Source organism: Vidua macroura, chromosome 8 (assembly GCF_024509145.1).
Source record: "Vidua macroura isolate BioBank_ID:100142 chromosome 8, ASM2450914v1, whole genome shotgun sequence".
NCBI lineage: Eukaryota > Metazoa > Chordata > Aves > Passeriformes > Viduidae > Vidua > Vidua macroura.
In genome coordinates this window covers 18,054,516-18,080,137 of record NC_071578.1, presented here as the reverse complement: position 1 = coordinate 18,080,137, position 25,622 = coordinate 18,054,516, and the positions used below count along the sequence as shown (strand labels likewise).

Sequence of the window (25,622 nt, the reverse complement as noted above, 5' to 3'; positions counted from 1 at the left end):
CAAACTGCACTTGAGCATGAAAAGACACTGCAGCTGGGAAAAGGCAAGCAGATATACTTGTCATCATCTGAGTGTTAATACGTTATTACCTTAAAGGTCTCAACCCAAGAAAAAAAGTAATAATACAAAACAGTTTCCAGACTATGACTGCAAAGAAAGCATACAATTTTATCATTCTGGGCACTCCTTTGGAAAGACAATTTAGAAAAGACATTTATTGTTTCTCATCCCTCAATAAATGGAAAAGTCTATCTTATGTTCCAAGAGACAGGTTTTTAGTGACATACCGCATGCTCTCACCTATGCTCCAGATATCTAGAAGTAATAAACACAGATCTGACAGGACCCTCCACGGCAAAACCAAGACCACCAATCTTCTTGTCCAGGTCAATGCAATGCCATGGACATGGTAACATCCACAGCCCTCTCTTGCTAAGTGTTTCCAGAATACACTGCTGCAACTACTCTGTCTTAAACCTTCTTGTAGGACCCAAAATGACTTTATTTTGCTGCCACTTCCCTAGCCAATATGGTGGATGCCAAATCCCAGGAATCTAAATATACCTCTCAAATATCAACATCATCACATATTCAGATATGCACAGTCAGTTTTCAGCTGTAGACTTCAGGAGAAAACTTAATTACCAATGCAAAACTCAGGATCCTGCTGTTAATTAGAATTGCAATTTACATTGAATAATGAGAACACGGAATGCTTTTCAATGTATGAATTTCTAATTTCTCCTCCTGGTATTTTAATTACACACCATCTCAACAGGAACTGAGTTAAAAAGGCCACAAAAATAGCTTAATTGGTGTTGATCACCTGGGATGCAGAAGCGTACCAGATCAGACTGCTCTGTGGGCATCATTCCACCTACTGGTACAAGACAAACAAGCTGCCACTCCAAATTCTCTGTCAAATACTGTCAACAACACAAATGGACCCCTACAGAACAAGTAGACAATAATTATTGTTACTGTAAGAATTAGGACTCCTACCTTCTATTTTGCCTTTCTTGATTTTCCTTCTTGTTATAGAGCCCAACCAAGGCCATGAAGTAGCTTCTGCGTAAGCCCTGCACAAAGTTTCTGCATGAGGCATTTTATTTTGCCCCAACCTAACTTCTGGCACAATGCAACCACTACTCCATCTTTGAAAGATTCAGTATTCCATGCAAGTTCCTTTTGTAAGGGCAAGTTGCCTATAGTGAATTAAGTCTTTATAACTAACTGAAAGAGCACACCATAGAGAGCTGACTTCTAAAGTATTGAAAATAACCTTTGACATGTAAATCATGTATAGGCAGTGATTCTTGCTCCGGCTAAGTCTGCAAAAAGACCAAGGTAACGAAAATGAAGAGGACTGAACTGCTTCACTAAGGAGAGAGCTGTTGATAACTCAACTGGAGCACAAAAAACAACCTGAAGGTGCAGTTTTCACCACCTTGGTTGGATTGACCTGAAGTCCAACTGGTTTGAGAACTTTTTTTCAGTCATGAGAGCTGAAATGAAAAATATTATTATATATATGGAAAAAATATCAACCCTTTCAGCAGCTGTTTCCAATGAAAAAATTAAACTCATTACAAAACTGCACTCTAATTCTCACAGAAAGTCTCAGCTAAGAGCTGACACTGTTCACCTTGGCAAAAAGCACTGTGTCGAGAAACAGGAACTAGCTACCATCAGTGATAAGGGACATCAAAATGTGTACCATGAGTACCTCCTAACTTCTGAATATTTTTACCACTCCCCTTCTGGATTCTAAAAACCTTACTATATCAGGAAATTCTCTGTCTGCAGAAGAACTTGAGCACTTCATGGTGCTGCAAAGACTGGGGAATGAAACTAGGTAGACCACTTGCCACAAGACATTAAAACATTGTTTCCTAAAAGGTCAGACTTCAGGAGCACTTAAGTCATGAACATTCCTTAAGACTTTCTCAGAGCTTAATCCCTGTGGCTTCTTACAAGCTGCATTACACCACTCTGAAATGCACTCTAACTCCAGGTCAACACCTTATTGTTCTGTTGCCCCTAGCAACAGCAGATGCTGTTTTTGTTGCCAGATTCAGACTCCTCTCCCAAACAACATAGATCACTTCCATCCATAAATACCAGCTGCTGTGGAATTATTACCCCAAATGGTACAACATTTGCACCTGACCTCATATTACCTTCATAACTTTACAAAAACATCCCCCACCACCTGCTAATGTGCACTGGCATATGAGAGCAACTTATACCCACAGCTTACCCCACCATTCCACTTTGAACTTCTATGATGAAGGGAAGCATGAGTGGATTCAAAAGCATCCAGAAATTTACACAGTTTCCCCAAAAAGGAATGTAGAGAATATATTTCAGGAAGCCCTGTCACCAGATCTAACACTGGTTTGACTGTAGAACTGTTCTGCCGTCTCTCATGTCCCTAGTTAACCCTTCTCCCAGCTGCCCTATACAGCTTAGAAATGAACTTGATGAAACATGAATAATACACAATGCCCATCATTAGTTCTTGTTACTCAGCAGAAAATCAATACATGCTCTGTTACAGCACAGGACATGCTGTTACTCTAGTCCCTGCCCTCTGAGGGAACAGCTCTCACAGCTAAACTTAACACAGACTGTAGCAGAGGAAAGGTGGCAAGATCTCAGCAACAGTTGCACAACAAGTACGCTGAATGCCTTAGCCATTAATCACAAAATAGGGTTTTGGAGATGGCTGGTACCATGGACTTTGGAACTCTTTGGACATTTGTCAGATCTCAGTCTCTTCTCTTTGCCAGATAAACTGGTATAGCTATAGGCACACTTTAGGAATGTTACACTCCATTCTTAATTTTGTTAGTTAAAGCTCGATGCTTACTAGCACAGTAAAACCCTAATCTATACTTGAGCTATTGAATGTACCTGTATTCACAAAATCCCCAACTTAGCTAAGAGAGTTTAAAAAAAAAATCTTAATATTTCTATAGAAACGGTAAAGTCCTAGCTTATACTGGGATAAATGAAACACAATTAGGCAGCAATGTAATCATGGCCATACATCCAACACAGGGAAAGATGGGCAGTGATGGGAAATAAAGATCTGGGTCCTGCAAGATAATTTGTGCTCCCCTTCCTGTCTGGCATCTGTTTCAGAGCTGTTCAGTATGTGGGTGTTTTGCAGGCTGGCAACCACGCAGAACACGGTCGTTTCAGAACACATGCAAAAAAAGAAAAGGCATTTGTGCCAAAACCAGCACAGAATAAATGTACTGTGAACAAAATGGGGAACCCTTCAGGCCACATTTCTCCAGTGACATCTGTGTCAATCACATTCTGTATTGACTGGCTATTTATAGTGTTTTTTTCAATACTTACTACCCATGTAGCAACTAAGTTTGCTACAAACAGGATTTAGCTGCATAAGTTAGGGAAAACATCTTCATTTTGCAGACAAGTCAGTGGTACACTAAGACTGAATAGTTTTTTCAGGGAATACAGAAAAGTGTGATGTCAAAACACCAGACGGAACACAAATATCCTGGGATCCACAACCATGCTAAACAGTGTCACTTTTTTCCACCTTTCTGAATAGCCCCTTTCAATTAGCCACTTGGCCCTGCTTTACCAACTCACCTGAAGGAACAGCTACCTGCAGTTTAGGACAATTCTTTTGCAGGCTACAGTAATACAACCTGATAAGTTGGACAAGTAGTACAGAATTGCTATTTTGCCATCTGGAAACAGAAGAACTTCAAATCTGCAGGAAACTCAATAAAGCCAGTCTGTGGCTTAGTTAATTATTTCAGATCATTGCCAAAACACATGGGATCATTCACAATCACAACAATGCAAGTGTTTTCACATCACAGACCCACAGTCCTTCTGCAACAGTATGGAGCACAATTTTTGCAAAATGGTGCAGATGTGACACATTCAGACCAACAATTAATGCCACTTCCTTGGAGATCCTCCATACAGGCAATGCTGTGGAGCCCTGCCTATGAGGGCACCATGCAGTATAAGGGAGAAAAAGGCATTAATAGATAGTGCACAGTGATAAGTAAGAGGAAAAAAAATTAATCTCTTCTCCCCAAGTAGCTTCCTGCATGTCAAACAGAAGTCTGTGACTGAGATATTGCAAAACACTGCCTGATGGGGTCATTGAAAACCTTACAGCACTGTTTTTTCTTGCTCTGACTGATACTGTCTTGAGAGGGATCTGCAAAAATGGTATTTTAAGCCAGCCTAACAGGGTGGTAAGAAAATTAACCCAAAGAGTAAAAACACACCTGACTTCACAGCAATAACATTCAAATACAGGGGCAAGTGTTCATTTAAAAAAATATATATTAAAAAAACAAGAGGTAGCCTAAAGCAATTACTTTTATCTTCCCTACTGACAGTACCGATGCTGTGGGGAGAGACAATGCTAAGCAGCATGGACAGGTAGTCCATGCAGGACAAGCTGGCAGTGAAGTGAAGCATGACTGAGTCAGTGCACTCAATTTTTAGCACAGTCACATTTGTCTGCCTCTTCGTCTCTAGGAACTCGGTGTTCAGGTACTGGGAGATAGATGAACTGGCTCAGTCCTTTCAGGGATCTCATTCCTCTGCTGTAACACTGTAGCACTGCAACAGGTTTTCTCCTCTGCAGATCCTGCCACCTGAAACTACCTCCAAAATACACTGCATTCAAACCCATGTGCAGGGTTTGAATACAAATATAACCAGAACTAAATCAACTTAATTAAATTGCTCCTATACTGCTACAGGGAACTTAATTCTGAATCTATCCTGGAGATAGCAACTCTGTCCCCAGAAATTGATTATATGGGAGCTAAAATGACTGCAAAATTTTACATTAATACTACAGTGACAGATCATTAGATTTTCCACCTGAAAATATTCAACCTCTCTTCCATGCTAGGTCATCTATGTTCTTAAACATTTCATCCAAAAGGGAAGTGTTTTGAAGCTTTTTGTTTACTCTCCTACCCACTTCCCAAAATAATTAATATACATGAAAGAAATTGCATCCTGATACCACATGTCCCTCTTCCCTAAGTTCTGTGCCTGTTTCTCCTGTAGCAACCAGAAGAATGCATCCATAGAGAGACTACACAGTGCTCCAAGCAAAGAGCCTCTCCAAACAGGAAAGAATCATGATGCATCTCAACTACTGTGAAATGAAAATGAGGCACCACAGCAGCACTTATATCCAGTACAAAGAACACCATGTAGTCAAGTCCCTTTTCTCAGTCTCACTGGATAATCTCACCAGTGTATCAGAACATTCAGGAGTGATCAATCCAACTCAATTACCATTACTGACAACTGATGGGAATGATGTGATGTTACAGTGAAAGCACAAAAAAATGCTGGCATACCTGGGGTAATTTCAAACAGATGTTTCCCTGGTTCATCAGGATTAGGTGGCAGCTCGTTCACCTGACTGCCTTGCAGTAGTATCAAACCCTGTAATGGACACAAACATTAGTGAAAAGGGAAAGGCCACTAAAAGGGTAAGGAAAAGATGATAAAATGTAAAGTAAACTCAAGTCCTGCTCATCTGCTGATCCCAACACCTTTCCACCATTCTGAGCAAGAAAAGATTTGAGCTGGTATCCACCTGCTTCATTGTCCTTTCTCTCACACTGGACACTGCTGGTTAAAGGCTGTTTCCTCTGGAATAACATTACTCTGAGCATGCAGAAATTATTCTCCTTGGTTTCCATAACTAATTATCCCTTGCAAGAGTTTCATCTCACATTACATCTACTCTTCCTACACCCTTGAACTTCTGGTGGCAGCATGCATTTGAATAAAATGGCCCATTTTCCAGAAAGTACTCAATCCATTAAGACAACAGAAAAATTCCTCTTCCCTCCAGAAAGCCTGTGTGATTCTTCTGCCATTAGATTACAGCTCTACCTTTCCTGTAATATTATTAAAAGAAGAGTATCTACAGTTTCCTCTAAGAATCTGAAAGAACAGGTTTTCATAAAAATAGGCAATGCAACATCCATGAAAAAAGAGATATTGTTTCATGTTTCTCTCTTGAAACATTATGCCATAAATCTCATTTGACTTTACCAGGTAAGCAACAAGAATACAACTTTCTTCCAGAGTATGTATAAATAATCAAGTAGGTGGAAGATCAATGGGAATTTCAGAGAAATTATTGATTTCATTTTTACACAGAAGCTTAAAGGCCATACTTAAAACAAAAATACTTAAATTAAGCATGAGTACCTTTAGGCTGAAGAAAAATAGGGATTAATATCAATAACAACTGGTGAAAATATCTCCATGGCCTATAAAAAAAATCTCCCTACAACAAAGGGTCTCAGTTGTCTTCCTAAGATGCATAGGCACACCTGTGCCATTGACCCTTCATTCCAGAGAATCCCAAGCAACAGCTGTCTGTAAGTCCCAAAAGTACATCTCTCCTGTGGGATGCATACAGTCCTAGCTGAAGTCAGATGCAAATCCTAATTTGCAACTCATACAAGAAAAGTCAGAGCACAGTCCTGTATCATCCTATACAAAATGGCTTCCCACAGTGATAAAGGAATGGCAACCCCGTGCCCAAAAAGGGCCAGGGTTAAAGAAACCCTTTACAACATGACTACATGAGGCCATTTCTTCCTCATCAGGTTCACTGGCATGGTTCAAAAGTGCCCAGCTCTCCCACATGCATTGCATATGAAGATAAGGTGCCTGGCTTGAAAGTGCAAAATCCAGCTGTTGCTGGCAGCATCCTGAGCAATCAAGTTACATCAGCAAGTTCAAATCTCTCTAGCCTTTACAAAGCAGACTTTCCATAATTATGGAGCAAGTCCCTGATCAGGAGAGTGCAAAATATAAGAAACGATGCAGTCAACATCCTCATTCATCTACCATGTTTATGTCAGGCCCACAGGGGAACATTAATTTCCATTCTCACTCTGCAATGAAATTTATGTGTGACAGTCAAGCAGGCAGCTGCATCAAGCAATTTAATAATTGTCTATAATGAGTGTGTGGATGGTGATGATATTACACAGTACGACTGTCACTCTGTAATGCCAGTACTGACTCATCAGGAGCCAGCAGCATAGGGACAATGTCTGGCTCATTCAATTATGTTTCCTCTGTTCAATGACTCTGGTTAGAGGCCTGACAGTCAAAACAATGACTATGTGAATTATGATGCATAATCTACTACAGCAACAGGAAAGACCTTAGCTCAAATGCTCTGAGAAAATTTTGCAGGCATTAGAAAAACATGAATAAGAAATTCTTCATCTCCTGTGTAAGCTTTAGCCCACAGCACAACATCCAACATCCCACAACATCCTCCCTCCCACTAAAACACATATTAAAGCCCATTCTCAGCATGTAACCAAACCTACACACTCCACACACACAAGCCAGCTCTAAGCAGCTGGTTCACCTCATGGCCAACAATGGATTAGCTGGGAGACACCAAGTCCCAGCTGAGCAAGAAGGTTAATCACTCCTGCCTCTAATCTGCAACTCCATAGCTCTTCTTGTCAAACTCCAGTCTCATAGCTGACCATACTAAGATTTGGAGGTCAGCATGCCCTAGTGGGTAAGTAAACACCTTCTAACCTTTTCCCAAGGTCTATCATCTGTCAGGCAGTAGAAAAGCCTCCCTGCAATATCTTGTGCCTTTGAACCTCCTCAAGTGTGTAAGGTTTTGGTGAGGGTAGAAAACTACTGAAATGAGCTGTCAATCAAAGCACAGCTGTGATCACACAGAAGTCACAACCATTAACTCCTGCAGTTCTCTAGTCATACCTGAGGTTTAGTTTCCTCTTCATCCTTATAATAGAAGAGCTGATCCCCTCGCAGCACAAACCACCGCTGCTGCCAATTCTTCATAATGCTCCTTTGCTTCTTTAGCCAGCCACTCTTCAGCACACGTTCCTGAGGGTTTGGAGAAGATGGTCTGGAGGGAGGCCCAATCTGTTCACCCATCACCAAACTCCTTGACCGGGCTGAAAAGGCAATTACAGAGTAAGTGAAACAAAGAAATAATAGTAAGAACACTCAGAGAGGCTAAATAACTGTTCCACACTTCCTTCCCAGGTATGGACAGACATGCTTCCTTTTTGAACAGGCACTTGTTTTTCAGGGAGTACATTCAAGCTCATGACAGCTAAACACTGGACAAACATCACCTTTTTTGGTACTGCTCACTCCAGAGTGTCTAAAGAGACACCACACCTCCACTGAGTCTTCACTGCTCATACAACCATTCTTCGTGGCAAATCATCACTGCCTTCCAGCTCTACCTGGGAATAATGATGTTGCTCTCTCCCAACAGGATATTTGCCCAATGAGGATGTGTAAATGTATGGTGAGGGGGCACAAAGAGAAGGAGAGTATAAAAAAATATTCTTATTCCACACACTACTAGTTTGGGGTGATTAGCCAGGGAACCCAGCTGCTATAGGAGAGAAAAATATTAAAAACTGAGGAAAATTAATAAAGAGAATTGTCAAAGTAGTGACTGTGATCCACACAGAAGACAGAGATAACACAGCTATCCAGAATTACTGAAATAATCTCTCTCTTCAGGGCTTTCTGACACTGAAGCAGAAAAACAAAATTGAAAAATAAAAAGACAAAATAGAGGAAAAACCAACATGTAAATTTGAGGGAGGGTTTCAGAAACATAAAAGAAGTGAGGAAAAGTTTAACAAATAGAAAAAAAGTCTATGACCTTTTCTTTCCTCCTCTCTTGCATTAAGAGTACTAAAGCTTGGGGCATTTAGAACTAGTCTGGAGTAGCAGACAATGATTATATATTGCAGGCAGCAAGCCAGTCCTTCAGAATAGATAGGTTAGGTGACCTCGTAGGTCTTTTCCACCTCTACCTCCTTCGGATTTATGAAATATCTTGTATTAATAGTTATTTAATATTTCATGATATTTTTCCTTCATTAGTGCTAATATGATCCTGTTCCTTCCCATTTTCTGCACTCAGCTAACTTAAATCAAAATTTATAACTGCCCACTCAGAACAAGGTGTGAGTTTACAGGCCACTACCAGTAAATCTGTATCACTGATATCTCACATTAACACTGTGAACTGTTGCAGCTAAAACCAGGCAAGCTTCTTATCCAGGCACCCCTGATACACTGCAGCTAATTCAAACCATCACAAGAAAGGGCAAAACAACCTTCTGCCTCTCAGAATCTAATTTTTTCTAATTTTGCCTTTTTTGGGTTCAGAGAACTAAACATGGCCTTGATGTTGCCAACGTGATTGGTTTCTGCTCCTGGCACCTCACCACAGAGTAATGAAACTGCCAGCATTTGGCAAAGAAAGAAAAATAATGAGGATGTTGTGGTGTTTGGGGGATAAAAACAAATTAAAATAATCACATTTGCAACATTAAGATTGATCCTATTTATTCTATTTCTTCACTTCCATGAAGCAAACTGCAAAATAAGGAGAGGCAGATAACAGACTTAGGTCAGATCTTTAAAGAGCCTCCTCAGTGTAATCCAGTGAGGGAAATCACACTGGTGTCTGTGATAAAATCTGCTCTGACCTCCCTCATGACCTGACAGTCAGGTCATCATGTTGTGCTTTATAAAGAGCTCTAAACCAGCACATCTACACACTAAACACTTCCATCAGCAGAGGGCAGACCTGAATGGTATCACATCCTCCCATTATCAAAGTCTCTGTGACATAATCCCCACTTTTATAGTTTCATATACTTTCTCCTTCCACTCTGCCTTAAGGATCCACTCACCTTTCCTGCAACCATTCAGTAGGCACTCATTCTGACCACAACAACCTTCCAGTTTTATAGACAGAAGATGCATCACTTTGTTAAATTTCAGACTTGATGAAAGCCCTGTCTGACAGGCAGTATGGATTTTTTTCCCATTTCTCTAAACTGCTAAGGTAAATCCTGCTGCTTTCAACAAAACTGTGAATAACTTGTTTTGTCTTGTGGGTCAATGAAGAGAAATTAGTTTTCAAATTATAATTATTTTGTGATAAAATTATTTTTAATTTGAAGAAATTAATTTTTTATTTTGTTTTTAGTTTCACTTCAAAATTAATTTAAAAGTTGAAATGTAACAAGTAAGATACTGCTGCAGCATCACAGCTTTTTCAGAGTTAGTCTTCCTTTAGTTTATGCCTAAAATACATTGCTGAATTAAATGTGAGCCAATATACAGCATTAGTCCTACATCAGTAAAATTTACCAGCAACTTTTGGATTCTCTTAACCCAGTACTCCTTCATTCTGATTATTTTTACATACTAAAACAATTGTAAAAAAAAAAAATATTACTAGAGAGTTCACTTAAAATCAGTGTATCCAGGTGTATTCTCTAAACTCACTCACTGTAGTCTGAGCTCTCTCAGACAGGTATTTGAATTGTAAATATCAAGAACCACTTTCCCTCACACAGCCAGCATCCTCAGGCTTTAGTATCGGCCCTTCTGGCAGCACAGGTCCTCTGGCAGATGGTGACAGAGGTACCAGAACACCCAGCCCCCTTCCCATCACCACCAGGACATGGAGGACCCCATTTCACACAGAGGCAGTAAGAAAACTCACTGGTCATGTTTAAATTTCTATTGCAGAGGCCCATAAGAATTGAGTTGGATAAAACCTCATCCCAGGCCACATTTTACCACTATGACCAAACTGTGATCTGGTTTAGACTGTACAAATTCCAATCCACACCCATGTTACAAATTATGTCATTACAAAAATAAATATCTCAAAAATATGCTCTTATCAAAGGCACTATAATGGTTCTTAGGCAACATCTCGGCTATTAAAGTAATAATTAGTCTAATGATACCAAAATCCATCTTTCAGCAAGCATCTAAGTCATCTCCACATTGAAGTACCTTAGCACTCTCCAGCATGAAAGTCCCATCAGCCTTCAGTTTTCCTGACTTTCATGTAGTTGTATACACCCTCTGCTATTTTATCTCTCACTCTAAAAAGAAATTAGTTTTATTTAACTGGAAACCTACCATCTATATTGACACAGACCTCACAAAAGACATCAGACATCTTGCTTTGAAATGTTACCTTGTATATTCCCTCAGTCCCCCTTTGATACTATTTGTATAGCTCACATAGTAATTATTTATTTTAGTTAAGAGGTAAAGCTTTCATGAGCAATCTCTGGAGAATGCAGAACTTTTTCTTATTTCATTTTATGCAGCACCATGTCTCAATCAATTGCTATGATTGTTAATTCGTCATGCTGTCTTAGCTTTCCACTTCCTTAGTTTCCGGTCGTGACTGTAATAGTTAATTTCATTAGGGACATACTTAGCAACTTCATCTGCAAGTCAACAACATGGATCAGATAGAAATTTTTAGAAAGGGGATTTATTTATGGCTAATAACAGCATTGATGCTTATATTGCATGCTTCACAGAATACAATAATTGCATAGAGGTCAGAATGAGCACGTCCTGCCTTTAATGTAGCAGCTATCTTAGGTTACTGGGACCAAAATATCTGCTTTGATAATCTAATGCAGTACACCAAGCCCCTGATTCTTAATGGCAGAAATATATTACCATTCTTAATGGTAGAAATATTTTACTTGTGCTTATCTATTTTACAGAATTATGGAATCAGCAGAACATAAGGAAGAAAACAAATCAATAAATCAGACTTACAACTCAGCAAATACTTTACATGTTCTGGAGTTCCAATCCAGAAATGTGTTTTCAATAACACCACATAGGCTGGTTTCACTCTTCACATTGTCATTAGTTGATTATTGATTTAGTCATACACCTAAGTTCTAAACAGAAATCGGTGTAGAAAGGATTCAAAGTCTCCTTTGGGAAAAGGGTTAGGATTCATTTGCACAGCACGGCAGTACAGAAATGCCAACCACAACCCACAGCACCCCCACCCGAAGCAGGGAAACAAGGCAATTGTAACAACAGGCCGGGCAGACCCAGAGGTGACACTAACGCATCAAGCCATTTGGGGATGGTAAATCATCCTGTAAGGCAACAATTACAGACCTCGAAATGACTCCTATGACTGGAAGTGACACTGGCACATGGAAGTTCTCCTATCCAGATGAAGATGGCAGGAGGAATACAAGCTAAGGCAGTGAAGTGCAGCTCAACACTCACTGTGCAAATGCCTAAGACTGCACTAAATAAACTCCCCTCCAAAACCCCATATTTGGTTGTCATGCCTCTAAAAGTAAAATCAAAGATTATTCTAAGGAGTGGATGGGTGAAATTGGATGGAGCCACACTGCCACTCCTTACAGAGGCAGCAATCCCTATCCAGAGGGCCATACAAGAGTTCCTCTGCAACTCAGACCTGCCTCCAAGCAATATCCACATTCCTGTTTCCTCATCACATCTATCTCCTACTATGACATGCACATAACAGAGACAACATCTTCCCTTCTCTATCCATACCATCCCCCCTTCCTGAGTTCAATCTGCCTGGCAATATTATACAATCTCTTCTGCCCTCCTCTCCCACTCCCAGCTCTGGACACCACTAGAGATTTGAGCACTCAGTAAGTACTTACTTAAACCAGACATGGAAATCAATCAAGTCAATGCAATTCAATATCAATTAAAGATGTAATCTTTTGAAATTTCATAGGCAGTTAGCTAAAATCAATATAGTCATTATAATTGATTTTGGCCAACAAACTGTCCTACAATAAAGGCACTTTGCTCTGGTGTTCCTTCAGTCTGATGACACAGTGACACTACATATTATTTCTAATATAGTCTTCATTTAAAGTACTAGCCACAAAGGGAAGTGGCTTCCCATACTATAAATGATACTCAGTTGGTTTATTTAATTCAAATTTGGCCTTATAAAAAGGATTCACCAGAAATGCAGGTAATATGCCTATTAAAGAGATACTGAGTTTCCTTTTGCTGAACTGTAGACAATAAAATATTTGGTTTAGATTTTTTGTGTCCATCACAGAACCGTATTTGTCTTCAAATTTGATTGCTAAGATACCAGAGTCAGTAAGCACAAATAAAACCAAGGCACTTCATCAGCACAATCTGAGAATTAAGCATCTTGAAACACAATAAGCAAAGAATTAAAGGCAGGGTACTTGAAGTGGTTGGTGACAAGATATTTTTAGGCAACTGGAAAAATATCAATTTAAGGAACTGGCAAGGGCTTTTAGTTCCCTCAAGACAGAGTAGCAATCTCTACAAAAACAGAAAGGTGCTACACAGCCATGTAGCTGCTCACATTTTGTGATCTGGATGACAATTGCCACATTCAGAAACACTACCCTAAGAGCCAGCTTGTGCTCCATCACTTCTGCTCAATAAAGCTGCACCTGTCTCCTCAGAACACTTTATAGAGCAAAGTGACATGCTATGATTAATTCCTTCCCTTGATTTGTATTTCTTTCAGCCAAAATAAAAATAAGAAAGGAAAAATAAATGGGTCTGGAAACCCTTTTTTTTTTTTTCCCCAAGAAACCCCACAAATACATTACACTGGAAGAAGTTCTGTAATCTTACTGTCCAACCGAAGAAAAAGCAGGGAGACAGCTTTATATATGTTTCTCTACTAACTGGTATTTTCTGCAGTGGTTGGGAAACCAGACAAAGTACCAAACCAGGATAAAAAACAAAACAAAACTCAAAGTCAGAAGGTAAGTCAATGGGATAATTTCATCCTTTTCTCCTGAAGAACAATTGACATTCATCTTCAAACTATTGTAACAAATTGTTAGCATGTTGGACTTCAGGAAAAAAGTGAAGGATTTTGGCAGTCCATTGCTATCATATAGGTAAAGGGGCATTGCTTTGCTGGTTAACATTTCACACTGGAGACCTTTCAGCTATTGTACAAAGTAGTCCTGAATTTCATTTGCTATCACTATCAGCAAGAGGGCCAGCAGGTCTCAACTCCACAGAATAATTATTTAAATGAGTTTAACCTTACATTTGCAAAAGAATTTGAATTACTGCTTCAGGTTGTAGGAATGTGTGGTGATTTTGACACCTGTCAATGAACAAACCTTAAATACTGTAGGTAACCTGCCACCAGCTGTTCTCGAAACTGCCCTGCAAATCCACATAATCATGCCACTAGCATTAGATCATGGATAAGTGCCAAGATGGAAGGATAATGACTTAATTCTTTCTGCTACAACAGATTGACCTAACAATTTACAATCTAGTAAAGTGAAATAGCCCACATCCTTTGTTATTGCAAAACCAGAGGTACAGACCATTTTGATAGTACATGAACAAGTACAGAAACTGCTCTCAGCAAAAGACCATATTGTAAAGTCCCTTTATCTGCACTGTCCTCTGAGATCTCCCATCTGGATCCACTGCAGACTATTCAGAGGACAGATCAGCACTTAGGTCATAGCTATTAGATGCGTTGTGTTAAAGCACACACACCTGTTAGACACTGCGGACTACAATGTTATCTAGCACACCCAAGCACCAGCTCTCCACTCCCACTGAACCCGGGCACAATCTCTAGACAGCCATACATCTTCTCTGTCTGGTTGGTTAGAGCTGCATACCTGACAAAAGAACTGCATACCCCACACTGCTGAAGGCATCTCTGTTGCTGCCAAAGCTCTTGTAATCCCATTGACAATCACACTGAGCTACAGCGCACCACTGCCAGAAGAAAAAAGTCTTGTTCCTTTCTTCCCACTTCCACCCTGCTCTTTCCATCTGCCAATACACCCAGCCTTACACTCCTACACTGACAAGGTGAGACCTTTTTATAAGAAAAGTTGCTCACTGGAATGGTAGAAAGTTCTAAGATATTTTTTTTTCCTGGTGTTTTAGTGAGTCAAATCAGGTCAGAGAAGGAAGGCCAAATGAATACCTTGAACTCCCTCTGCAATCAGCAACAGCCCCTTGTAATCCTCCCAATGGCTATTGTCATGAGTAAGTTCAGTAAAAGTTACATATTTGTTGTACCCCATGTTCATTCCAGTTGTACCCTTGTTGTAATACCCCCCCTTGTTACTTCTCCCACTGTGGATTTATTATATGCCTCCCCATGTTCATTCAAACTGTACCCTTGTTGTAATGCCCCCCCTGGTTATTTCTCCCACTGTGGAATTGTTATATGCTTCCCCATGTTCACTAAGGTTGTATAATACCCCCCTGTTACCCCTTGTTGAATCCCTTTATTGATACCCTTATTCATTCCCTCGGGTATTGCCTCCGCTGCTCCCCAAATGGCGGCCGGAAACAGCTTCAGCAATATGCAAATGAGCTAAAGCAGAACAGAATCCAACAAAAGGGCCTGGAAACAACAAACCAACGTGGAAATTTGAGGAACCAAGTGACTAGACCTAGTGGGAAGAATCCCCCCATACCTTCAATCGAGTTTTGGAGGTCACCACCACCTAAAGGTAACCAGACCGAGATGAGGACCCCAGTCTACGAGCCAGGACATGTCTTCCTAGGCACGTGCTTGAGGACGGAAGCCCCAGTTCTGCTGTGAAGCAAAACTGTTCACCTCCTCCTCTGCGTCACCGAAGGGAGCAGCGGCGGTGTGCGCGACCCCTCGGGCCCCCACCCAGAGCTGATCACCTAATAAAGGCCTTTTTAAAGGAGCTGGTCTCCTGGCCCATTTACATCAGCTATGGCTATGAATTTTTAATAATCTTCCCACTCATAGTAAATTGAGGAACAAAAAAAAAAAAATGCTGACCACAATAACATTCAGTTTGGAGCTGGGACTGTGGCCTGAGCTTGTACAGCACCAAATACTGTGGAGTCCTGATCGAAACTGTAGCTCTACAGCACTACAGATGCAGCATAGGCATAGGTGCACTGCAGTGTAAAACCTCAGGCTCCTCAGAGGCACTCCAGTCACCCACATACTTTTGCTAAATACTGTCTGTGCCATGCCAAGCACATGGGCCATATTCCTCAGACAGTGGCTGCCAGCATCAGTGCTTCCTAAAATTGATGTTGTGAGCACCAAAGAAATTTGTCTACCCCACTCCATGGGATATAATTTTCCAAAATTATTCTGGACTGAAAAAAATAGAATCTAGAGTAGAGAAAACTCTCTCAAGACCTTTTGCCAGCAACTGGTTAGAAGATAAAGTGATACCAGAACCCAGCCACTTTCAGCAATAAACTTCCCTGAATTCAGCCACAACATTGTATTTCTCTTCTTTCAGTCATCCAAAGATCAGGAGGGTATTCATTCCTACCCTGCTTTTCAAGGCATAACATTGAACCAAGAGCTCAGTGTGCCTATTTCAACACTGTTGTACTTCTTTTTAATGTTCAAACAAGTTCTGCTTCCTACTGTGTGCAACAGCTAACTGACTTGCTCCACTGCCAGGGTTGATCTGGGGGACAAAGGCAGAAGAAATATAGGAATTCTTACTCCTACATTAATTCATACTCTCAATCTAAGTACTCAGATTATTAAGCCATAAGTATTTGTGACATCAGTGGTTAATAAAGCAAAGGGGGCTCCTCCTAAACTGGAGCTCTGCAAAGGAGTAAGTATTAACCCTGTGCTTACAGTTCTTCCAAAGAGATCATGAGCAGCCCAATCCCTTCCCATGCAACAAAATCAGTTCTCACTTTAGAAACAACATATGCAGCTTCTTTGTCCTTTGTTTCTTATACCACAGGTTGCTTTAACTTCAATGCCAGTTCACAGGATGACAATCTTAGTGAAGCATAATAATTCTTAACACCTGCTTTTAAGAGGAAGGATATTACAAGGAACTTCTTTCAACCACAGCAAAAACCTAGTATCTCCTCTCTTTAGAGCTCTTCATAAAGGCTAATTTACAGCTCACTGGGCACAAAGGATGAACAGAAAACCTCTGTGGAAGGAGTACCTGTCAGAAAGACTGTCAGCAGGACCCTCCCTCCTCCATGTTAGTTTTAAGTACTTAAATATGTGCAGGCCTGGGCAGAGTCTGGGCACAGATCCTTTCCTCTTCCAGCTCAGCAGATAGCCCACACTGCAGCCTCAGGAAGGAGTTTCCCCTTCTCAGCAGTGAACCCTTATCCTTGCATCAAACTACCTGTGCCCATACTGCAGGGAGCTGAAGGACATAAACTTAAACTTATGTTCATGTTGTGTTTATGTTTTTAAACACAAATTAAGTTGTTTATGCGGCTGTGCTTGCCTATCATTTACCATAAATGTAAGGGGAAAGCCAGCAAGGAAAGAAAGTCATTCTGGTAGTAATCTTACAATGAAGAGTGATACATTTATACAGGTAGTGAAATTGCAGGTGACCGTCCTCTCAGGAGAGAGGTGCTAGCATCTGTAGCCCTTTCACTGTGCTATTTACACACAGTCTGCCAGTTTCATCCTGTATTCCCTCAGTGATGTTCTATTAGTAATTAGAGTGCCTATGACTTTGTGATTTTTTAATATTTAATTTCCTCCCCACAAGTGCTCTCCCCAGCAGTCCAGCTGCCCTTAGAGTTGAATTATTCCTCTTTCTCAATGCCCCTTTCCCTCCCTAGGAGGTGAGGCTATGGTTCATTATTTCAAATTCAGATTGCCTGTGCTTAATAAGCTGGTGCCTGCCTGCAAACTTTTCAGGGCTTTTTCTAAGGAAAATGACTGCCTGCCTGAGCCTTCAGGCAGGGACAGAAAGCTGCTATTGCCAAGAACAGCAATTACTCCAGCACACACCATGAATCCAGTTGGAGAGGGGTATCTCTACAGGGAAGAGAGGATTACACCTTTGAACAACTCACATTCTTCTTCATGGGACATGCCACCAAGTAAGGGCAAGAACATGAACCTATCTCGGGAGGAATCCCACAAACATCACTTTCTTGAGCCTGTCTCTATATACACATGGCACTGAATCAGGACAACAGAGACAAAAAAACCAATTAGAGCCCAGAGCTTATAATGCAGGTCATTGCCACACACCCCTGCACCACAGCAGCACAGTGCAAGGAGCCTGACCCTGTACCACAGAACAAAAGTAACTCCATGCTTCATTCACCTCCCTAGGACTGCACACAGTGAGAAGGGACCCTTGTAGTTTACTAGTCCCCTGCTTTACCCCTTAGTGTGGTCCTATTTCTTCACACTGCCTTCAGGGCAGTTAATCCAACACTGCACCAAGTCCAGCCCAATGCCTCCCTCCACAGCCCCTGTACTCCTGCCTTAGGATTTTAAGTTAAATTCAGCAGTTTCTTCTCAAGCTTCTCCAAAGCAACATGACAAAATCCAGGCTTATGTTTCAGGCAGCCCTACTACCACCTCCTCCCGCTCCCCACCCTCTCAGAGATGTCTTCCTCCACCAAAATGAGATACAAACCCAATTATACTTACCAACACCTCATCCCTGCCCTTTGCCCGCATACCTTTCCAGGGAAGAACTCCCAAACTGCCTCTCCTGCCTTACAGAATCACCCATGTAAGGATGTGGGGTAGTGAACCACCCCCCCACAGTGGGCTGCTCGTTAATGGTGGCTCCACTCTGCCAGCTGCACGAGTCACTCCGATTGCTCCAGCCCGGGGCCTCGTGTGCTCCCAGCAATGTTGGTGGGCTCTCGGGGCTGAAGGAAGTGTTTGGAGGAGTTCACAGCTTCAGGGCTGTTTACCTTGGTTCCAGGAGTAGGAAACTGGGTGTTCCCATCTGCCTGGTAGGCTGGAGGTGCCAAGGCGCTGGCCTCCCACGTGCTCTGGGATAGCTGTGTACAGCTCCAGCCCCTCCACGCAGAGCTGACCGTGGGGCTGTGCAGGCACCAGTGCTGCCCTGTGCAGAGCTGAGGCTGCAGGTGCTAAGCTGCCATTTGGTGAGGGGTACTAGACAGGAGAGCTCCCCTTTTCCATCTTTCACTGGATGGTGAAAGGATGGCTCTTCACACACCGTGAGGGAAATAACTGTTCTACTACAGGCATGTGAAGGATATCAGTACATTTGATGCAGCCTAACTAACCAAAATGTCTCCCATCACTTTTTCTAGACTAAGTTTTAATTAAAACAGACAAAAAAAGTTTTATTATTATGACTGTAAGGAAAATTTGTAACGTATGTATGAACATGTCACAAACAGAAATAATAGGTCATAGTGTCACCCAAAAGTACAAAGCCCTAATAAGGGGATAAGGGTTATTCTTAGTGCCTCTACAACTGAGATAGATTGTGCTGAAGACAGGAATACTGTAAATTATATATGATGGCAGCAGGCTAACTCTTTCTATAGAGGGCAATCACATCACTCAAAATACAAATGCATAAGCCTGTGGTCAGTCCAACTTCCATTTGGTGCATTTAAATGCAATTGGGCTGGCAACCTTTTGGGGACTTTTCAAGCCAAGGATCAAATGGTTTTTTTTTTTTTTAATCTCTTAAAAACAATTAAACAAAAATGCATTCATTGAGACTGAAGGATGTAGTCTGCAAACTGCCTTCCCTCTAATCTATACAGAAATTCTCTTGCCTCCACTCTGCAAGGGTATGTTTTTCTGCCCTATCACATAAGAAGAAAGCGAAGAAATGTTTTCCATTGCAGCCACTTATTTTGGGTTCCTGGACTCTACCAATTGCTGCTGTGCATGAACCCCTATAGATTAAAAAATAATGCAAAATCCATTCAGACCCAGCCAGAATGAATGATTTGCCAGAAGGCCCATTTATTCACATTAAGATTTTCTGTCTGTGAGATTTTACACTTTTCTAGATCTTATGAAAAGAACATGTACCTCTGAATGCATATTTCAGAGTTACAGATTAGAGGCTGCTGGTGGAACAGCAAGGACTGCCTTACACTTGATAGTTACTTTTAGTAAGGCAAATTATCTTTGTTCTCTACTGTCTCTTTCACAAATATTAGGAACTACACCCTGGATGTCAGGCTCAAGTCCAGATCATGCATTTTCAAAAGCTTGAATATCCTTAAACCCAGGAGCATTCTTAAGGACAATCTACAAGTCAAACAAAAATGAGCGCAACAGACGTCACAACTCCATGTTTAAAGGCACATTCACAGCAGAGAATTGGAAATAAAAGAGAACTTGATGAAGCATTCCTGTTTGCACAAATGCAGGGAGCCTGATGTAAAGAGCTAGCTTTACTTCTCCCACTGTCCAGGAATGCTGGATAACACAAATATTAAAAGACTCCCTTAGAAGGGAAAGGCAAAGAGGCAACATCTACAAAAGACTTGCTGAACTTCTACAACCTTGTGTAACTAAAAAATAAGTACTTATGACTTTACTGTGGGTGCAGCAGTACATATTTGATCCTGACACCTCCAGTTGGCAGGAAGCTTCTTCTTTCCAAGATGCTAACAGCTATTTAATGGGCTGTTGGTATTTTAAGGACTGTTCATCACATAATACGGCTTTCAGTATATGATGCAGTGACATTTGGCTGAAAGTGCCTGTGTTGGAATCACAGTAGCTAGAATCAGTGATACCTTTCCTATTTGACAATACTGGCATGGCTGAAGAAAGCCCTAATCTTTACATACTCTTCTGATTGTGTTTGCTTTAGCTCCTAAATGACATTAATATAATCTCTTTCCAATGGGCAGGAAGAGATCCCTCTGACACTGTCATTAGTTTGTGAGTGGCAACGATGGTTTCCAAATGCCATGTCAAATGACTAACTGGTGCTGCCCCTGAAGATCACAGAATGCATCCCCTGCGGGAGTATCTCTTCCAGGTGACCTGACATCGAGACAACGGCTGTGCCCAGCCCCAGCTCTCTGCTTTACAAACATGGCACACCACACCTTGCAGGTCCGAATGACTGATCAAAGCATCTGTTGCAAACCCAGGGCAGGTTTTCCTTCCTTCCTTCCTTCCTTTTGTCTTGCCCACAGCTCACAGAACGAATATCTCCATCTCCTGCATGCAGCCCTGCAAGGATAACGTGCTACAGCAAACTGCTTCTCCAAGATGCTGCAGGTAAACTAGACACACCTGTCTCCAGCCGTTATAATGAATTCAGCATTAGAAACACAGCATTAACAGCCAGTACAGGGCCATGTCGCGACCTAGGACAGAGTACTATTTTTTTTTTTAATTTATCCCTGCTGCTCAGCCCAGACATTGCAGACCACGCTGGTATCACCAGCGCAGGTGCCCCAGGGCAGGCTTCGGCCAGCGGGGCAGCAGCCGCTGCAGCCGCGGCGGGGGACGCTCCGGGCAGCGGTACCGGCTGTCCGCCACCGCCGCGAAGTTTCCCCGTGCCAGGAGCTGGTCTCCGTCCCCACCCCGCGAGGCGCACGGGTCGCACACTCACCTCTCCTGGCCTGCCTGATCTTGGGGCTCAGCATGCTCCCGGCTGGGCGCTGCCCGCAGCCTCAGCGCCCGGCCCCGGCCGCCGCCCCGAGCATCGCCGCCACCGCCGCTCGGCGCTCCAGCCCCGGCTCGGGGGCGACGCTTCACGCGGGGCTGAATAAACCCTAATGCATTATTTATCCGGCCTCGAATTAATTCCCATCCAAAGTAGGCATGAAGTGTCTCGGTAATTACTGCCGATGGATCAGCAGCGCGCAGACACGAGGGCTGGCCCTGGCTCCTGCCGCTAATTGGCCGCGCGGCCGTGTGATCAATGTGCCGCTTCCAGGGAGCCGCGCTCAGCCCCGCGCCCGAGCCGCGGCTTCCTCCGGCGGCGTGCGCTCAACAGATGCTTGGACTCGACAAGGATCAGATCGGCAGCCGAACCTGATTCAGCGGGATTTCTTCTGCGCCGGGAACAAATACCAAGTGCTCTGGTCCAGAGGGCGGCGGCGTGCTAGGCCACCTGCTGTGCCCTGCATCCCTCCCGGGGAGGCATCCCGGTGGGAGCTGGGGAGCCGAGGGAGAACGACCCACTGCTCTCTGCGAGAGAGAAAAATATCTCTCGCCTGCACTGGCAGACTCGCAGGATGGGCACAAGGGAATGTCTTCATTACATTACATTTTAGCACCCATCATTTTTAATTGCACTGTTTGCTAAGCTCACCCCCACCCCTCCCCGGGAGGGAGGCAGTTCTGCAGTCGGTAATGAAGAGGAGGAAAGGACAAACGTTTATTGACATAGATTGAAACTATTAAATAGTATCTATAAAATATAAATAGATAATTGGATGATAATTGCATCTGAGTAACAGACATATCCTGACCCTGGACTGCTTGTAGCTCCATCCGCCTAGCAGTTTCTTCTGAAAGTGCCAGAAAGGGGTAAATACTTCCCTAGCAGCATACATGCCCTGCAGTATCACCCTGTAGGTTTGTGTTGTTGAGTTATACTGACAAAAGGAATCTGAGATTGGCAGTTTCCTCCTCTTCCAAGATCTATCCTATCTTGGACATTGAATGTTGGCTATCAAGCTATATCTCCAGTACTGGAAGAGGTTCTCTGGCTCTTTACAGAGGTTGTGCTTCTCAATGTGCAGCTGCAGCAATGGCTAAGATGTTTTGGACCTTTAGCTACTGGTAAAACCAGCAGCTTATAAGTGATTGTAAATCTTTGAGGTCTTGGTGGCATGAACTCAAACTTACACACCTGTAAGCAAGGATAGAAGTGGGATCTGAACTACTGTCTCAGTTCTGAACACACAGCCTCCTGCAGTTATCTCCCCACTAGTTATCTGTTTTAGCTGGGTTTCAGCAGAGTGAGGAATAGCTAACTGATGATCCCTTAGCAAGTGTCAGCAAACTTAGCAAGTGTCCTGATACTGTGGATAAGCAGGAGGAGCATCACCAGAGGGGTGTTGCATTCCCACCTTTCTGACCAACCATTTAATAGAACTCTTTTTCTCTCCATATTTTTAGCAATTCCTGTCTGTTCTGGTGCTGTTTATACATATCATTTTGCAGTTTGAGCAGGAAGTCAAAAGGTGTGTACAGTAAACATGACAAGGGATAAAGCTGACTGAACTTTTAGCCTCATGGGAAGCATAGATCACTTCATCCTGCTAAGTAACTTCCCATAAAAACTTGATTTCCTGTCTAGGAAAAAGTTATATAATGTGAGCTATATAAACAATTATCATGTTTATGAGTAAAATGAAAACATTCAAGCCAAGTTCAACACTAAATGGTAACAACTAAGTTTTTCTTGTTAAATAAAAAATACTCAGCGGAAAGAGAAACATTCAATTTGACCCTGTTTTGCTTTGACTTAAACATTTTCAGCCCTTCTTAAAGCCATTTTAAAGTATAAACGTAATTTAAATGATTTTTTTAAAGACTAGGAAGGTGGGGGGGTGATTTGGAGCTTTTTCCCTCCATTTAAATATTGGTCTGAAGTTCAGGTCTAAAATTATCAGACACTGTTTGGGGTAAGTAAACTGTTTGCCAAGAAAAGAAAAACAAACCAAATTAAAACAAACAAGTCAGCTGAGAGAAAAAAACCAAAACAAAACACTCCAGCAAGTGGTTCCAGACTAGCTGCAATGCTTTGGTCTGAAAATTTAGAGAACTTATAGAAACACTAAGAGTAGATCCAGTAGAAGGGTAGCACAAGTTTCTAGAAGGAACTAGACACTATGGAAATGTTTAATTCCTAAAGCCTCTATACCGATCTGCTTAAACTGAGGAAGATAACTGGGACAAGTCATCTCAATGGTTTGTATTTACTTTAATTTTCTTGTGTGAGTCTAACAGTTCCTTTCCATCCCAGCAGCAGAGATGTTCTCCCATGTTAACACACTCTGCAAAGGTGGGAGAAACCTGTGTTGTGGTCCTGAAGTGTATTATTAACCTTAATGGCTCTAACTCATCTCACGTGGTCACCATCCACACCCTCTGCCCACAGGTCCAGGACCTCTCTTTAAATCCAGACTTGTGCTTTATATCTAGCTTAAACTGTCTAGTAGGAATATTAGCCTCCAGTTTGTCTGTAGTGATGTATGAATTTGGATTGTGAGCCAATAGACTATTTTTTCACCTAGACCTTACATCTCCCTCAATGCTGTGGACCTACCTAATAAATGGAAGATTGTGTCTGGTATTGGTAATCTTTATTCTACATAATTCTCACTCATAGAGCTGCGGTGTGTTTTCCTAGCTTGACCCTAGACCTGCTTCTTCATAATCGTAAACATGTTAGATGTGCTTGTGTTCTGATTGAACCTGGCCATTTCTAAATCTTTCCTCCTTTCTTCATTCAAGTACTATGGATGCTATGGTCTGCCCTCCTGGGCTCTCCCTCTTATCCTTAGGGAGAAAAGGGGGTTTTCTGGTTATTCTGTTCCAGAGCTGGGTTCTAAGGGTTGTCCTATTTAGCAGGCTTTTCAGAGTGACTTAGGAAGCTGCTAAGCTGAAGGCAATGGGACTTTTTATGACTAATCTGAGTTGAGAGGGGCATCCCTGATGGCTTGGGATACCAAAGTGATAATGTATACCAACAAACCACTGCTCTCATGGTTATATCCCTCTGCTTGGTCAAATCCAGAATGAAAGTCTGTTGTAGAGCAGTAAGCATCTAGTAGGCTAGAAAACAGAAATCAATTGACTACCCACATACTGGAGAAGTGTTACTATGTGGCTCTTATGTGAATCTAAAAATAAATGTGGTCATTAATTATCTGCTACCTTTTTGGAATGTGGAAAAACTCTTGTGTCTATCACAAGTGTTCCCCATTGATGGATAAGCACACAAAATGAAGGCAGGTGATGTGACCTAGGGATTAGAAAGCTTAAGGAGAGTGAGGAGATGGGGTTTCTTGTCTTAATGACAGCTGATTTCCCATGGCTACAAGCAGGATATTCAATCCCAGGTCATGTCCCTATTAATGCAGTGTTTTGAGATCTGGGATTGGCAAGTGCTGTCTAACTGCAGAGGATGATAATGAGTTACTGCAGTGGGGACCCTCACAGAAGATATGATTCATGTGTTGGCGCCAAGGCTGATGACTGGAGGCTATGAAACGCGGCGGGTGCTTGAGACGGAAGAGTGCGTGGGCCAGTGAAGTTGCTGAAGCTGTTGTGAGGCAGATTGAATGGATCTCTGTTTCCCCAGGCTGCACACACAGCATGCTGTCACCTACCAATTATCACACGGTATATCCTTTTTTCCTCCTCCTCATCTTCTGCTCCTATCTGCAGGCCAAGGACTTGTTGTAACTAGCTGACTGATAACATTTTCTTTGCTCATCAGCATGATGCACCTGGATCAAAGCCCAAGATCTGGGCTGGACTTTGGCCCCACTGAATCTCAGATCCAGTTTATTTAGACTGTAACCAAAATTGCAATCTGTTCTAATACGTTATAAAATGGAAGCGATGGGAAAGGGTCCAGAGAAACAAGGAAAGACCAGGTGTGCATTTTGAGATCAATAACTGCAGCAAGATTTCTTCTGCAAGGCAAGTTTGAATAGTTATGTATTCAGGAACTGTGGAATTCTGCTGAAGAAGTCTGTGCAAAAATTAACAACTTTTCAAGTAACTAATGACCAGAAGGAATTTCTATTTGATGTAGCCCTTGCTTACAGGCTAAGTGAGCACCACTTGAAATCTCTTGATGCTGATGATGCCAGCTGGTTTTCCAGGTGAAAAAGGCTACTTCCAGTAGCTTCCAGTAACCAGTGTTTTACTGGCAGTCTTAGCAAGAAACACTCAAGCCATGAAGTGAGAATTTTCCTGTTCTTCTTTGGAGATGGCCTCCCTAGTACCACGTAAACTGAAA

At 42.0% G+C, this 25,622-nt stretch overlaps 1 protein-coding gene across 1 annotated transcript in view; it reads right to left on the bottom strand.

Moving 5' to 3' along the window:
• ARHGAP22 (Rho GTPase activating protein 22) overlaps nt 1-21,309 on the bottom strand; it is a 121,598-nt gene extending 100,289 nt beyond the window's left edge. Inside the window, exons 1-3 of the mRNA XM_053983702.1 lie at nt 21,249-21,309; nt 7,798-7,997; nt 5,382-5,469 (exon numbers count right to left, since the gene is read on the bottom strand). Of these exons, the coding sequence (XP_053839677.1) occupies nt 5,382-5,469; nt 7,798-7,997; nt 21,249-21,282 (322 nt within the window). The 5' untranslated portion in view covers nt 21,283-21,309. The remainder of the gene's footprint in view (nt 1-5,381; nt 5,470-7,797; nt 7,998-21,248) is intronic.
• Nucleotides 21,310-25,622: the final 4,313 nt, after the last annotated feature.